This window comes from Theropithecus gelada, chromosome 2 (genome assembly GCF_003255815.1).
Source record: "Theropithecus gelada isolate Dixy chromosome 2, Tgel_1.0, whole genome shotgun sequence".
NCBI lineage: Eukaryota > Metazoa > Chordata > Mammalia > Primates > Cercopithecidae > Theropithecus > Theropithecus gelada.
The window spans coordinates 180367770-180382424 of NC_037669.1; the positions used below are offsets into that span (position 1 = coordinate 180367770).

The 14655-nt window shown below is 40.4% G+C and overlaps 1 protein-coding gene across 2 annotated transcripts in view; it reads left to right on the top strand.

Moving 5' to 3' along the window:
* The first annotated feature begins 6587 nt into the window (after positions 1-6587).
* Positions 6588-14655, top strand: part of PDCD6IP (programmed cell death 6 interacting protein) — a 77034-nt gene continuing 68966 nt past the window's right edge. For both annotated transcript variants that reach the window (XM_025374758.1, XM_025374759.1), the window contains exon 1: positions 6588-8355. In XM_025374758.1, coding sequence (XP_025230543.1) covers positions 8147-8355 — 209 coding nt within the window. In that variant the 5' untranslated portion in view covers positions 6588-8146. The remainder of the gene's footprint in view (positions 8356-14655) is intronic.

Here is a 14655-nt window from a genome sequence, read left to right on the forward strand (position 1 = left end):
CAAGTGATCCGCCCTCCTTGGCCTCCCAAAGTGCAGGGATTACAGGCGTGAGTCACCGCTCCCAGCCATGGCCACATCTCTTATAATGAGGTATGACAAATTATTATTCAGCACAGACCTAATCCACCAATCTTGCTTTCAAATGTGTCTTCTTCGGATCATCCCTGAGTAATATTTTTTAAAATTCCCTTAGCTACTCACAGAGTTGGCCAAATATGAGAAATTATTACTTGGAAATGTAATCCTATAGTTTTTTCTTTTTATGATGGGGGTTGCTATGTTACTTGGTACACAGGTATTTTGGGTTATCTGATCCAAAAGTTTGATATTTCAAACTTTTATCTGTACTGTGGCTTTTAGCTACATTTTTTTTTTCTCTGGATAATTTTAGCCTTTAGTATTATGAAATGTCCTTAATTACATTTAAGCCGTTTTGGTCTGAATTGTCTGATATCAAAAGAACGACCCTGCATTCCTATTAGTTCCATTTGTCTGGTGTTTTAGTTAGTCCAGGCTGTTGTAGACCGGGTGGCTTCAACAACATTTATTTCTTACAGTTATGGAGGATGTGAAGTCTAAGAGCAGGGTGCCAGCATGATTGGGTTTTGGTGAGTGCCCTCTTACTGCTTTGCACACAGACACCTTTTTACTGTGTCCTTACGTAGCAGAGTGAGAGAGGAAGAAAGCTCTGTTGTGCCTCTTCTTACGAGGGCACTAATCCTATTCATGAGGGCTCTGTGCTCACAACCTAATTACCTTCCAAAGGTCCCACCTCCAGATACCATCGCATTTGGAACTGAGCTTCAAGAAGTGACTGTTGGCCGGGTGCGGTGGCTCATGCCTGTAATCCCAGCACTCTGGGAGGCCGAGACGGGCGGATCACGAGGTCAGGAGATCCAGACCATCCTGACAAACACAGTGAAACCCCGTCTCTACTAAAAATACAAAAAGTTAGCCGGCCATGGTGGTGGGCGCCTGTAGTGCCAGCTACTCAGGAGGCTGATGCAGGAGAATGGCATGAACCCGGCAGGTGGAGCTTGCAGTGAGCCAAGACCGCGCCACTGCACTCCAGCCTGGGTGACAGAGTGAGAATTTGTCTCAAAAAAAAAAGAAGTGACTGTTGGGGGTACACATTCAGTCCACAGCACCTAGTTTGTCTCTTTGTTTCTCTTTAGCCTTTCTGAATCATTTTGTTTTAGGTATGTTGCTTGTACGTACCATAATGATAGTGTATCAGTTAGCTTCTTTGCATAACAAACCATACCAAAACTTAGTGGCTTAAAAACCAGCCATTTATTTAGCTCATAATTCTGTAGGTTGGCTTAACATTTCTGGTCTACATTGGCTCAGCTGATCTTTCAGGTGCTTGCTTATGTGTCTGAGGTCATCTAGGGTGTTGCCTGGTGCTTGGATGATCTAAGATAGCCTTGTTCATATGTCCGACAATTAGCAGACTGTTGGTTAGGGCTAGGAGAGTGACTCAACCACGTGTCTCATAATCCAGTAGGCAAGACGGCACTCATGGAGGTTACAGGGTTGCAAGTGCAGTAAGAGAGGACAAACCGTGATGACTGAAGTGTCTGCTTACATCACAACTGCTAATGCCCCACTGGCTAAAGCAGCTCACATCAACGACCCAGACTTAAAGGGTGGAGAAAAAGACTCCACTTCCTGATGGGAAGATCTGCAATGTCATACTGCAAAATCATGACAAAGGGAGAGGAAGAGTGTGTGGCCAATTTTATAATCTATCACATTGGGTTTTCTTTTGTGAGTCATTTTAAAAGTCTTTTTCTTTACTTCCTTCTGTTATTTGATTTTTCAGCTTTAAGCGACATTCATTGATATCATTTAAATATCTCTTGACTCCCATCAATTACCTATTTACCAATAAATTTACTTATTTTACTTTTCCTTTCTGATGACTGTAATGTACTATGAAATGGATCCAAAAAGCAACGTAGATTTATGAGTGGATAGAGGGAAGATCAGACAGACAGATATGAGACAAAGCATGCATAGTAAAATGTTAATGTTAGAATCTAGGTGGTGGGTAGGTGGGCATTCACTGCAAAACTCTGTGCTGTGTCTGAAATTTTTAAAATGAACTGTGAAGTTCAGGCAGGAGAATCCTTTGAGTCCAGGAGTTTGAGACCACCCTCAACAACATAGGAAGATTCTGTCTTTGCAAAAAATACAAAAAATAGATAAATAAATAAGCCGGGCATGGTAGTGTGCACCTGTAGTCCCAACTACTTGGGAGGCTGAGGTGGGATAATTGCTTGAGCCTTGGCCTGGAAGGTTGAGGCCGTTGTGAGCCATGATTACACCACTGCACTCTAGCCTGGAGGAAAGAGCAAGACCCTGTCTCAAAAAAAAAAAAAAAAAAAAAAAGGAAATATTGGAAGAAAAAGAACATAGGAGCCACCTTGAGGGTGTTCATATTAGTCAAATCTTGGACAATTTGAGCATAAAAATAAATAATAATAATGGTTTATAATCTACTAAATTGAATAAAAATCCATGGGTTCATGCTGGTATAAACATATAAATGAATAAATAAATACAGGAGAAAAGAAAATTCTTCTTTCTAGAATAATGTCAGCTAATAGATATAGGCATAATAATGAATAAGCAAATTGCCATTTTGCAATCATCATAGAAATACTAGATTCATGCAAGAATCATCAAAGTATGCTAAAACTAGCGGAAGAAAGTTTCATGTGGAACAGCATTTTATATAGCCTCAAATTATATTCCCACGAATTAGTTGTTAATTACAAAGGGAAAAGAATAATTTTTCCAACGAGAAACCCGGTGGTTTTCATTCTATCTAATCATCCCTCCAACCTTTTTTTTTGTTTCTATTGGATCTTCCTCCTGCGGCCCTCCACCCTCTCCTTATTCTGGGCTAGCTGTACTTTCTGCTTGCTGCAGAGCTGCCATTTTACGACCTTCCTTAACTGCTTTCCTAGACCTCCTCCTGTGAACTATTTGCCGAACTACCTTATATAAGGGTGGAATACAGACCTCTGTAAATATATACAATAGATTAATAGATTGGTCATAGAATTCTCTTGAATTACATTTTGTTTGGCACACAGTAGAAGCTCCAAAAATACTTGCTGAATAACTCAGTCTGGTCATCCAAGTGTTACCAAAACTTTGTACCAAGAAGCTTGTAGGATTTGGTTTTCATTTCAATTGTGAAATGAAATTGCATACATTTTGTATATATGCTTACTTTTGTTTTTTAAAATTTATCTTATTACAGTGTTCTACATGTCCAAAGAAACTTCTCTATTAACAAACTAAAGACATGATATCTGAAGGTAATCTTTATGCATAATTTTCTTCTAAGAAACTCAAATGTGCTTTATATGAAGAATCACTAATAACCACTTACTTACTACTCCCTGCTACTGAGTTTTGAATAGAGAGCTAATGTATGCCTAAGGGAAAATCGATTAAAGAAACATTCTTATATAGCTCCAAAAACGAATGAACAACAGTAGTCAGGGTGAAAGGGGGAGGGTGCTCCCTTTAACTTGAAATGCTTAAACAAATACGGGATTTTAGTGAAAATGGGAGTCTTGAAATGTATCCTTAATGTCCAGATACTCACAAGATAACTTTCAATTATCCAGAATTATTTTTTACTCTATAGAGCAATTCTTCCAAAATAGTGCATCAATTTATTCTCAGAAGTTATCTCATTCGAGTAAAGTGACTGTCACCCAAGAGAGACACTGGTAGCAAAGGGCAGTAGTTACTTAAATAGCAGTGAAACCGATACTAGAGAACTGCCAACTGATGAAAATTTAATCAGCAGTATATGGGATTGGAATGGGCTTATACAGGGAGTAATTCTGAATATAAGGTGTTCAGTAGTTTCTATTTCTTTAAAATGTTCTGTACAAAGTGGAAAAAATTTACACACCCATGTTTGAAAAATGGGTAATTTTTCTTTCATTCATCAATTTTTAAAGGTAAATATGATAGTAAATTAAGGAGACAAATAGTTCTCTATCGCACGTTGTAAAAAATCTAGGGCCCTGGTCCTTTACCATTGCCTTTTTTCCATTCCGCACAAGAGATGTGTCTTCCAGGTGACACAGGAGCCATCCTTGATGTTTTTTGTTTCATCAAGTCTATTTGGGTGTTCCTATTCCATGCTTCTTCCCCTCTAGATTCCCCCATCTACCTCATACTCTAGGTTTATCCTGAGTGTGGAGTAAGGAAGTATGAATACCACATTTACATTTTCCTTTTGTTGTTCACCTTCTCTCTCTTAGACTCTTCCGCTCAGTACCAAAAGGACTTTCTTTCTTGCACTGCAGGAACTTCCCTTACATCAAATTCTTATACTGTTTACTTTCATTTATTGTAAAAATATTACAGTCTTCTGAATCTGACTTCTGTAAGCCTCTTTTCTCCTTAACAACAAAGTCTCCTCCAAAAATCATAAGTGCTTACTTTCAGGCTATTGTCTCAACGTGGACTTGAAACACACTATTTTGAAACTCAAAGCTGCCTTTAGCAGGGTTCTGTCCATTCAAAGAGGCAACTATTTCCACTGGTTCAATCAGTGGGGTTAATGATAGGCCCAGAACTAGGAATTTTCGAGAAAGAAAATCCATTTACTTAATATTCCCAAAATGTATTTGTTATGCTGAGAACACACACTAAGAATACATGGCATTTCATCACATAGATGAAAAACTAACATCATCCTAAGCAAGTTTGGAAGCAGTGAAACACACCCGTCGGAAGGCATTATGAATGCTCCCTAATATCTGATTCTCCCTTCCCAGTCCCATTGCAGTTCGGCGGAGCCATATGAAAGGTTCTAGCTAGTGAAATACAAGTGGAAGTGGGAGGGCTGAGGTAGTGACAAGCCACTGCATGATGCTACAGATTCCCTCCTCTGCAGCGAAAGTGGAATCTCATGTTGGGACGGCAGAGTTATAAGATCAAAGTGGTCTGGATTGCTCAGACACTGGTTGGAGGACAACTCTAAGCCTGTTCCATATTAGACTTTGTGTGAGCAAAGAACAAATGTTTATTAAGATACTATCTTTGAGTTTAAAATTGAAATTGAGTGCCTGCTATACCAAGTGTTAGAGACATACTGGTATACAAAACACACAATTTTTGCCCTCATGGAGGTTACATTCTAGTGGGGAAGTCAGATAAAAATTAAATCAACAAACAAAATACTTGCAAGTTAGGGTAAGTGTTATGAAGGAACTAATGGCTGCGCTAGAGGTTAACAAGGGAGGGAATGTACTTTAGATAGTATGATGATGAGGAGAGGAGACCTTTCAACTAAGACATGAAGAAAGGGAGAAAACATTCTAGGTCCCATGAGGCAAGAAAGACCTTGGTGACTTGAGAAACTAAAAAGACAACTGTGACTCAGTGGTAACAAATGAGGAACAAGAGGCAAAATATGAAGTTGCAGAGAAAGACCATCATGTTGTGGTAGGGAATTTGGTTTTCATTCTAAGCCATCAGATAGTATCACCTTAATCTTCCTTCAGTCAATGTCACAAAACTAATCACATTTATGTTAACTTTCTTTTCCCCATCATCTGCCTCAACAAATGTCATGTCCCTCATCTTTCTGATGGCTAATTACTCTCTTTGTATCCTCCCTCCTCTGGTTACCCTTTCTCCTCCTCTTTTCATATACTTTGCTTCTTCATTATCTTCCCAATGGGTCAGTCCTGTCAACCAACCTACAAGACACCACCCATCCCCGACCCTCTTCCATGGGTTATCAACTGGTAATGATTCTACTAACCACTCAGATGTTCTGGCCCCAAAACCAGGATCTATCCTTGACCACTTCCTTTACTTTCCTATGCAATTCATTGGTAAATTCTTCAGTTTTAAACTCAAAGATATTAACCGTTTGGTTCACTCTTGTTAATGTTAGCTTTCATGATCTTGTCTTGATTTCCGAAATGATCTCATGATTTGCCTCCTTGCTTCCATTCTTTCCTTCCTCTAATGTTTTATTTATGCATCAGCCAAGGGTGGCTACTTATTTTAACCTAGAATAACTTAATTAAAATAAACAAAACTTTTTATAAATTGTGGTAAAATAGGCCAGGTGCAGTGGCTCACGCCTGTAATCCCAGCACTTTGTGAGGTTGAAGTGGGTGGATCACTTGAGGCCAGGAGTTCGAGACCAGCCTGGCCAATGTTGCGAAAGCCAGTCTCTACTAAAAATACAAAAATTAGCCAGGCATGGTGGCATGCACCTGTAGTCCCAGCTGCTCAGGAGGCTGAGGCAAGAGAATAGCTTGAACCTGGCAGGCGGAGGTTGCAGTGAGCTGAGATTGTGCCACTGCACTCCAGACTGGGTGACAGATTGAGACTCTGTCTCAAAAAAAAAAAAAAAAAAATTGTGGTAAAATAAACTTTTACTATAATGAAAGTAGTCTATGTGCTGCAAAAGTTACAATGAAAAAGATAGGCAAACATAAATAAGAAAATACACATTTCCACTTCCAAAGATTACCACTACTAACACCTTAGGGTATAAGGCCACTATTTTTTTCATTGTACCTAAATACACAGATGTGCATTTTTAAACCAAAATGGGATGCTGTAACATACTACTTTGTGACTTGCTCTTTTCAGTTAATGATCTTTTCCATGGCAATACAGTTCTATTTTATCCAATACTCAGTCCATCTACATTCATATTTCTTTAATGTTCCTGAAAATGCATTTTATAGTCTGTTCAAACTAGGATCCAATTCAAACTGTTACGTCCCTTAAATTTCTTTTCATAAAGCAGTTGCTTTTTTCATGACAAATTGTTGAAGAGATGGGCCAGTTATCCTGCAGAATGTTTCACCTTCTGGTTTCACCTTCTGTCTAGTTACTTCCTCTGGCATCATTTAGTTTGTTCATCTATCAGTTGTATTTTTTTATAAAGTCTGTTACATGCAAAGGCTTGATAGATTCAAGTTAAATATTTTTGCCTGGAATATATCATGATGATACTGTATACTACATTCCATCAAAAGACAAACTATCCGATTGAGCTACAACGTGGCCTTTAAAAAATGTAAATTATAAATGTACATAGCTTCCTCTGCATTTATTATACAACACTAAACAAAATCTTCAACTTGGACTACAAGTTTCTGAACGATTTGATGTCTGCTTACTCATCCAACTTTATTCCATCCCAATTCTATTTGTTTTTAAGAGTCTTGTCATATGTTTCGTTTCTACTCCCGAAACATGGTAAGTGCTTGCCTCCTGGGGCCTCTGCACGCAGGCTTTTGGTTTGGAGACTCTCCTTTGCCACTCCACCTCTCTCCACTCTTCTCCTCTCCTGATGCCAAGCATCTTCTCAAATTACAGGTGTCGTTTTCAATGTATTTAAAATTTTGTTCTTTCTACAAAACAGCAACCACAGACAGGTTCATTTTCAGTTCACCTACTCCGGAGAAAACCTACTTTCTTTATCTTATTTAAATTAGGGTCCTCCAAGCGATCTTAACATCTCCTAAATCCCAAGTACCCTGTTTTTCTTCCTGATACTTTTTCCGTTTACCTTAATATCTGTGTCAACCTGACAGTAAGCTGCACGATGGCAGGAGTCTTGCCTACCAGGTTCCCTGTGCACTCCGTTCCTGTGCACAGCAGCCCGTCAACAGTAGCTTAATAAACATCATAGGTCACAATAACCCTGGGACCGCATCTTGGGGAGGTAGCCAAAAACTCTCGCAGGTGGCAGTGACAGGAGTACTTCTCCAGGGGGTTGTTCGAGTGGATGAATACTCTTACGTGAAAGTGCTCAGTACACCACTGCGGCAAGAAGGAGGAAGGAAAGAATTCCAGATGCGGAGAAAGTAGTATTTTACAGCATAGCACAGCCTGAACTGGGTCCAGGAGGGCGTCGCCGCCGCGACACCTTCACGTGACCGCGAACGGCTTAAGGACCCCGCATCCAGTGCGCTTGCGCTGGAGCTCCCGGAAGTGGCCGGACCCGGAACGCAGGCGGAGCGCACGTCCGTCAGCCCGTCAGTCCGCCAGTCCGCCAGACCAGTACCTCTCTCTTCTCAGCCGTCGTAGGCTGTCCGCTGTCTGTTTGGCCCGAACGGCGGCGGAGGCGCTGATCATGGCGACGTTCATCTCGGTGCAGCTGAAAAAGACCTCAGAGGTGGACCTGGCCAAGCCGCTGGTGAAGTTCATCCAGCAGACTTACCCAAGCGGCGGGGAAGAGCAGGCCCAGTACTGTCGCGCGGCGGAGGAGCTCAGCAAGCTGCGCCGCGCCGCAGTCGGTCGCCCGCTGGACAAGCACGAGGGCGCGCTCGAGACGCTCCTGAGGTGGGCGCGGGGCTGGGAGTGGGTAGTTTGTTTGCCAGCAGTCCCTCGCCGCCCCTCTTCCTGTCTTCCCCCTTCCCTCAATCCTGTAACCTGGGCCGAGCCGCCCCGCCCCGGCCTGACCGGGCGCGTAGGTGTGGTCTGCATTCTTTGCTGGTGAAAAGGACCCGCCCTGCAGGCCGGCTGTGACTGCCCGCTTGTCCTGCCTGCCCGCCTGTCCCAGCCCTTGGTCGGCGAGGGCTCCGTCGATCAGGTGCCTGGGAGCAGCAGTCTGCCATGTACTGATTTCTCTTGCCACATTTACTTAGAAGTAGTTTTCACTTTTTTGGGTCTCTGAAGCTTCCCCTTTCCCCCCATTTTTCCATCACTGTCTGTCTTGGGCCAAATTTAGATTTCATAATAGTAGTTGCTTGAAGGAAGTGGGCGAAGTGAGGGAATTGGGACACTGGACCAAATGTCTGATCAACTCATCACATTGTCCACATGAAATGGACCATCTTCCTCAGTTCAAAATAATCAAATGACAGATGGAGAATTCTGAAAGTTAGGAGCTACAAGTATTTGAAATAAAACTCTAGTTACATAATAGAACCGTTCAAGGTAGGTTGTTTAAAAGCAGTTTGTTCACAAACAGGTATATACATAATAGAGTAAATTTGTTATTTTAGCAAGCTTATTTAGCTCATTCTGATTTAATGAGGGTTCGTTTCATTATACTTAATAGTTATAAGAACATTTTTATAGGATTTTTTAGTTAAAAATTTCTTTTGCCTACCTTGTTCATCTCCGTATAGTATATTCTATTTGTTTCACAAGAGAATCACAACTGTATTCCAATCCAAGTAGCAGAAACCCAGGCTAAACTAGCTTGAGCTGAGAAAAGACTTATTCTGTCGGGCACGGTGGCTCACGCCTGTAATCCCAGTACTTTGGGAGGCCAAGGCGGGTGGATCACGAGGTCAGGAGATCGAGACTACCCTGGCTAACCCGGTGAAACCCCGTCTCTACTAAAAATACAAAAAATTAGCCTGGCGTGGTGGTGGGCGCCTGTAGTCCCAGCTACTTGGGAGGCTGAAGCAGGAGAATGGCGTGAACCCGGGAGGCGGAACCTGCAGTGAGCTGAAATCGTCACTGCACTGTAGCCTGGGTGACAGAGCGAGACTCCGTCTCAAAAAAAAAAAAAAAAAAAAAAAAAAAAAAAAAAAAAAAAAAAAAAAAGAAAGAAAAGACTTATTCTGCTAACTGAAAAGTCTAGGGATATTCTTTCCTTAGCTTTGGGTATCACTGGAGATCGTCTTGCCTCCATGATGCTTCCCTCGAAAGCTTTGTTCCTGTATTGAGAGGGATGGCTGTAGTGTAATTACAATCGTCCACAACACTCAGTATCTTACAGAAGAGAGTGCTTTTCTCCTTAGCGCTGGTGGAAGTCCATGGGAGGCTTCTGGGTTTGTTTGCACCCATTTATGATGGTGGGAAATGGGCTAAGTTAATTGCCCTTATCTGAGTCTTTCAACCGATTTAATTTCCTCTTACCCCATGTGTCAAAGCAAGATGAGTCCGGGCTGGGGAAGGGTTGGTTCTCCAAAGGAAGGGATATTGAATAGATTGTTCAGAGGAATTAAAACCCCTTGGTTTCAAATTTTTAGAGCTAGAACTGTTGGGCTGCAAGGGTAATTAGTCTAATAGCATAAGCAATTTTCTTTTAAGTTAACTTAGGAATACTTAGCCATTCTTTAGAATTAACATAATTAAACAATTTCAAGGTAATTTTTATGTAGGCATGAATAGCATTCAGTGAGGATTTTCCATTAGTAATATTAAGAAAACATAGTTGTGGTATAATGAACCCTGTGATAAAAATCTTGTTGAATATATCAAATTTGGTTCCAGCCCTCAGATTTGGGGTCTTCAGAAGCAATTGGTGCATGGGTTTTAGACTAACAGACATGGGAGGTTGGTGGATAATGGTTTGGATAAGGTTCTCCTGTGAACTTTAAAACTTAATTCATTTGTTCATTCTTTTATTCTTTTTACCAGACTTAAATGTGTGAACTGTTCCTAGGTAGTGAACCTGTTGTAGATATAGTCTCTTTGAAACTAACCATGTTTCTTTAGCCACCTCTATATAATCCCCTCCTGCCACATTAATTCAACAAATATTAAGTATTTTCACTTTTTGGTCTTCTAGAGGGGTTAGGGTAAGCTTGGAGATATTACTAAGGTTTATAATGGAGATAGGTACAGAGGTTCCTTAGGAATATATGCTGTAAAATTAGATGTGAATCAGTTGTGTGATGTTCATTCAAATCCGGCAGAATATTTTACTTTTAATGATGATGTTTGGATAATTGTGTAAACTTAACATTAATTTTTTAACTTAATGAACTTTTAAACTAATGAACTTTTAAAAAGAGAGTTTAAACTAATTCCTAAAGAATTGAAGCTAGCTTGGTAAGTCCTGATATGCAGCTCCATATATAGCTTCAGTGATAGACTTGTTTTCCTATTACTAACTTGTAGGTGTTACTATTAAAATTTCCTACAATGTACATTTATGCATATTATAATAATGAGAATGAGTACTTAAAACCTCATTTGTTCTGGGTATGGTAGCATGCACTCATAATTCCAGCTGAGGCAGAAGTATCACTAGAGCCCAGGAGTTTGAGGCCAGCCTGAACAACATACTGAGACCCTGTCTCAAAACAAAACAAAACAAAACAAAACAACAACAACAAAACCCTTTTGTATGATACTTCTTCCTTTATAAAGTGGCTGTTACTAAAAATTGATTAGACCTTGGTAAATGGTGACCTAGGGTGATCAAATGGGAACCCTGCTGGTTTTTTATTTTTTATTTTGTATTTTATTTGAAGCTCCATATATACCAGTTACCAGCATTGTGTAATTTCTTTTGTGGTGATCAATTTCTTTAGAGAGAAAGCTTCTAGTCTCCTTCTATGAAAAAGTCTGCTTATCAGCTTTCTAAATTTTATTCTGGGAAACGGAGGTTGGGGATCTTAACAATCATGTATGCAGTCTGTCAGGTACATCTATTTTTAGTATGACACCTGCATTAGGGTTAGGTTCATTTCTATGTGGCAGATCCCAAATTATCTGAGTTAATATTTTATTCTTTTGTAAAAAGTTGGCAGGTAGGTAGTTCTGGTAGCCCAGGGCTGGTATAGTGGTTCTGCAAAGTTAATTGGGGCTCAGATTCCTTTCAGCTTTCTGCTGTTTAAAACCTAGAATATTGTTCTCAGGTCCAGGTTGCAATCATCCAAGTTCCAGGTACAGGGCTTGCCCTTTAGGGTGTTTCCTGGCAACTGTTCCACAACACCCTGCCTATATGTTACCAGCCATCATGTGTGTCCACTTCTCATAGGATGCTGGGAAAAGGAATTTTCATTATGAACAGCTGTATACTCAGCTAAAGATACATGGTTTTGTTAATAAGGAATAGGATAGACTGATAATGATGTAGTCAGTTAGCACTCCCTACCTCACTTAACAGTGCTTGATCTCCACCTTAGTTGTATTTGATATCTCTGACTTTTTTTTTTTTTTTTTTTGAGGCAGAGTTTCGCTCTTGTTGCCCAGGTTGGAGTGCAATGGCACTATCTTGGCTCACTGCAACCTCCGCCTCCCAGATTCAAGCAATTCTCTTGTCTCAGCCTCCCAAGTAGCTGGGATTTATAGGCATGCGCCACTCTGCCCAGCTAATTTTGTATTTTTAGTAGAGACGGGTTTCTCCATGTTGCTCAGGCTGGTCTCGAACTCCTGACCTCAGGTAATCCACCCCCCTCGGCCTCCCAAAGTGCTGGGGTTATAGGCCTGAGCCACTGCGCCGGGCCAATCTCTGACATTTTTCTAAGAGTGAACCTACCCTCAGAGCAGAGAGGATCTGGGAGCTTGAGGTTTTCTTTGAAGGATTTTCGACCACACCTTCTCGTTCCACCCTCACATTGAACTATATTCAGAGGTACCTCATGTTTCTTAATTCAGATCCTTTTCTGGCTTCTCTGGCATGATTTGGCTTCTACTTTGGCTCCCTTCCCTCTTAGCCAGTTAAGATTTTGGCTTTCTCTTTTTTATTCACTTTTCACCTTTCAATAAATTTTGTTGAAACCTCTTATATCCTGTGTGCCCTTTCCCATTCTTTTTGTCCATGTTCATGTACATCTTTTACATTTTTAAATTCTTGTTTTAGTGGGTTTTGGTGGGAAGCAAAGAAGGGTGTTTATTCTGATTTGTTTGTTTAACTGTAAGAGGAAGGTGTTTACATTTTCAGCTCTCCACAGTGCTTGTAACAATTTACATTCTCATCAGCAGGTATATGGGAGTATTTTATTCCTCCGTATCCTTGCTAATACTGATTAATAATTTAATTTATTGCTTTTTGCTAAACTGATGGGTGAGAGGTAATATCTTTAGTCTGCATTCCTCTTATTTTACTGAGGTTGAACAGTTTATGTTTACTGGCCACTTTGTTTCTTTTTCTGTGATTGCTTGTTCTTTTCTTTTGCCCATTTTCTATTGAGTTGTTTTTTCCTGACTAATTTGTAGGAGTTGTAACATTTTCTGGATATTTATACTTTTTTCATTATGTATGTTGCAAAAATCTTCCAATATTTTTCTTATCTCTCAACTGTGTTTATGCTATCTTTTGTCACTTGGAAGTTCCCCCAAAATGTTGTCATCTCATAATCTGTAGTTAAGATTTTTTTTCATATTCCTAATGTGCATGTGTTATGTGCGATTTTCCTCCCTCAGATTTGCCAAAGGTTTGCAGCCACCTTTTCTTTGTTTAAAACCAAGGCTTTTTGGTTGGTTTTCTGCTCTTATTATTCATTTTTTAAAAAAAATGTTCTTTGTTCCCTTTTTCTGTCTTTTTGTATTGATTGGTTAGTTTTCCATCTTTCTGGTTTTTCTAATATATTTTAGGACTGTGTATTTTTTTCTCAGTCTGTATTGGTTGCGTCCTACTATCTTTTTCATTTGCAAAATGAAGTTGATGGAATACTCTTTTAATTTCTGAAATATTTTCTACACAGTCGTGTTTTATAGATCAGGAAAGAAAATGTTCTGTTTTACTTCACAACTGTTGTTTGGATTCTGATTGTTGATTTGGTGTGAACATACTGTTTGCAGAATGTTTCCTTGTCCCACGGCCATGAAAATTTAGGCTTGCAGATGGTTTGAAGGGTGAGTAAAGCAGGGTTTTATTGGGTGAAAAGGAAGAAGGGGGGAAACAGGAACTCTCGCAAGGCTAGAGTCCCAGCTAGAGCACATTCCGCCTGCAGTTTGAATCTCAGGTTCCACACAGGAAGAGGCGGGGCCAGGCTCCTCCCTGTAGAACTTCTCGAGGCTCCACCTTAGTGAACAGGCTGATTGGAGTTTCTCCAGGGACACCCTCCCACCTGGCTGTCTCAATATTGATATAATATTAGCACAATGACATTGCTACAATTTGTTAACCAGATACTAATGGAGAGTCTGTGTGAACCATACTATAGGAGACAATGTGGAGGATATAAAGATATACTTGGTCCCTGGTCTCAAGGAATATCTGTAATTGGCAGACCTTTTTGGCTCAGTAATTTTATTCCACATAGATGAATACATAAGGAAAGATTTAAAATCTGATTGTTTTTATGTGTTTTGACTTTTCTGGTGTTTAGTAAATAGCTTATCAGGACTATTATCATTCTGTGTATCTGTAAGAAGAATCTTCTGAGGTGCTTTACACAGAATGTTTAAGCCCACACAGCTATCTTTATGGCAGAACTGGACTAAGATCCTGACCTCTTGATTCCCCAGCTAGTTACTTTTTGCCATACTCTCTGCTGCAGTAGTGCTTGATTAATGATTTTTCATGTGTTAAATTGGGTGAGGAAAGAAGTGTGAAAATAAAGTTCACAAAGAATATATAAACTGCAGCCAATATCTCTGGCCCAGCTCTTCTGATTCCCTTGTTTCTTCCTCTAGTTGGTGGCCTGGAGTTGCACATCCCTAAATACAGATTGGAGCTGAATAAGGTTGTGTCAGTTAGCATTGCTGTATTATTTTGGCCACATGAATTGCTTGTTCTTGATCCCATACCTTCCCCTTAAATTAAAAATTTTTTTTCCGGCTGGGTGCGGTGGCTCATGCCTGTAATCCCAGCACTTTGGGAGGCTGAGGCGGGTGGATCACGAGGTCAGGAGTTCAAGACCAGCCTGGCCAAAATGGTGAAACCCTGTCTCTACTAAAAATACAAAAAATTGCCGGGCGCGGTGGCTCACGCCTGTAATCCCAGCACTT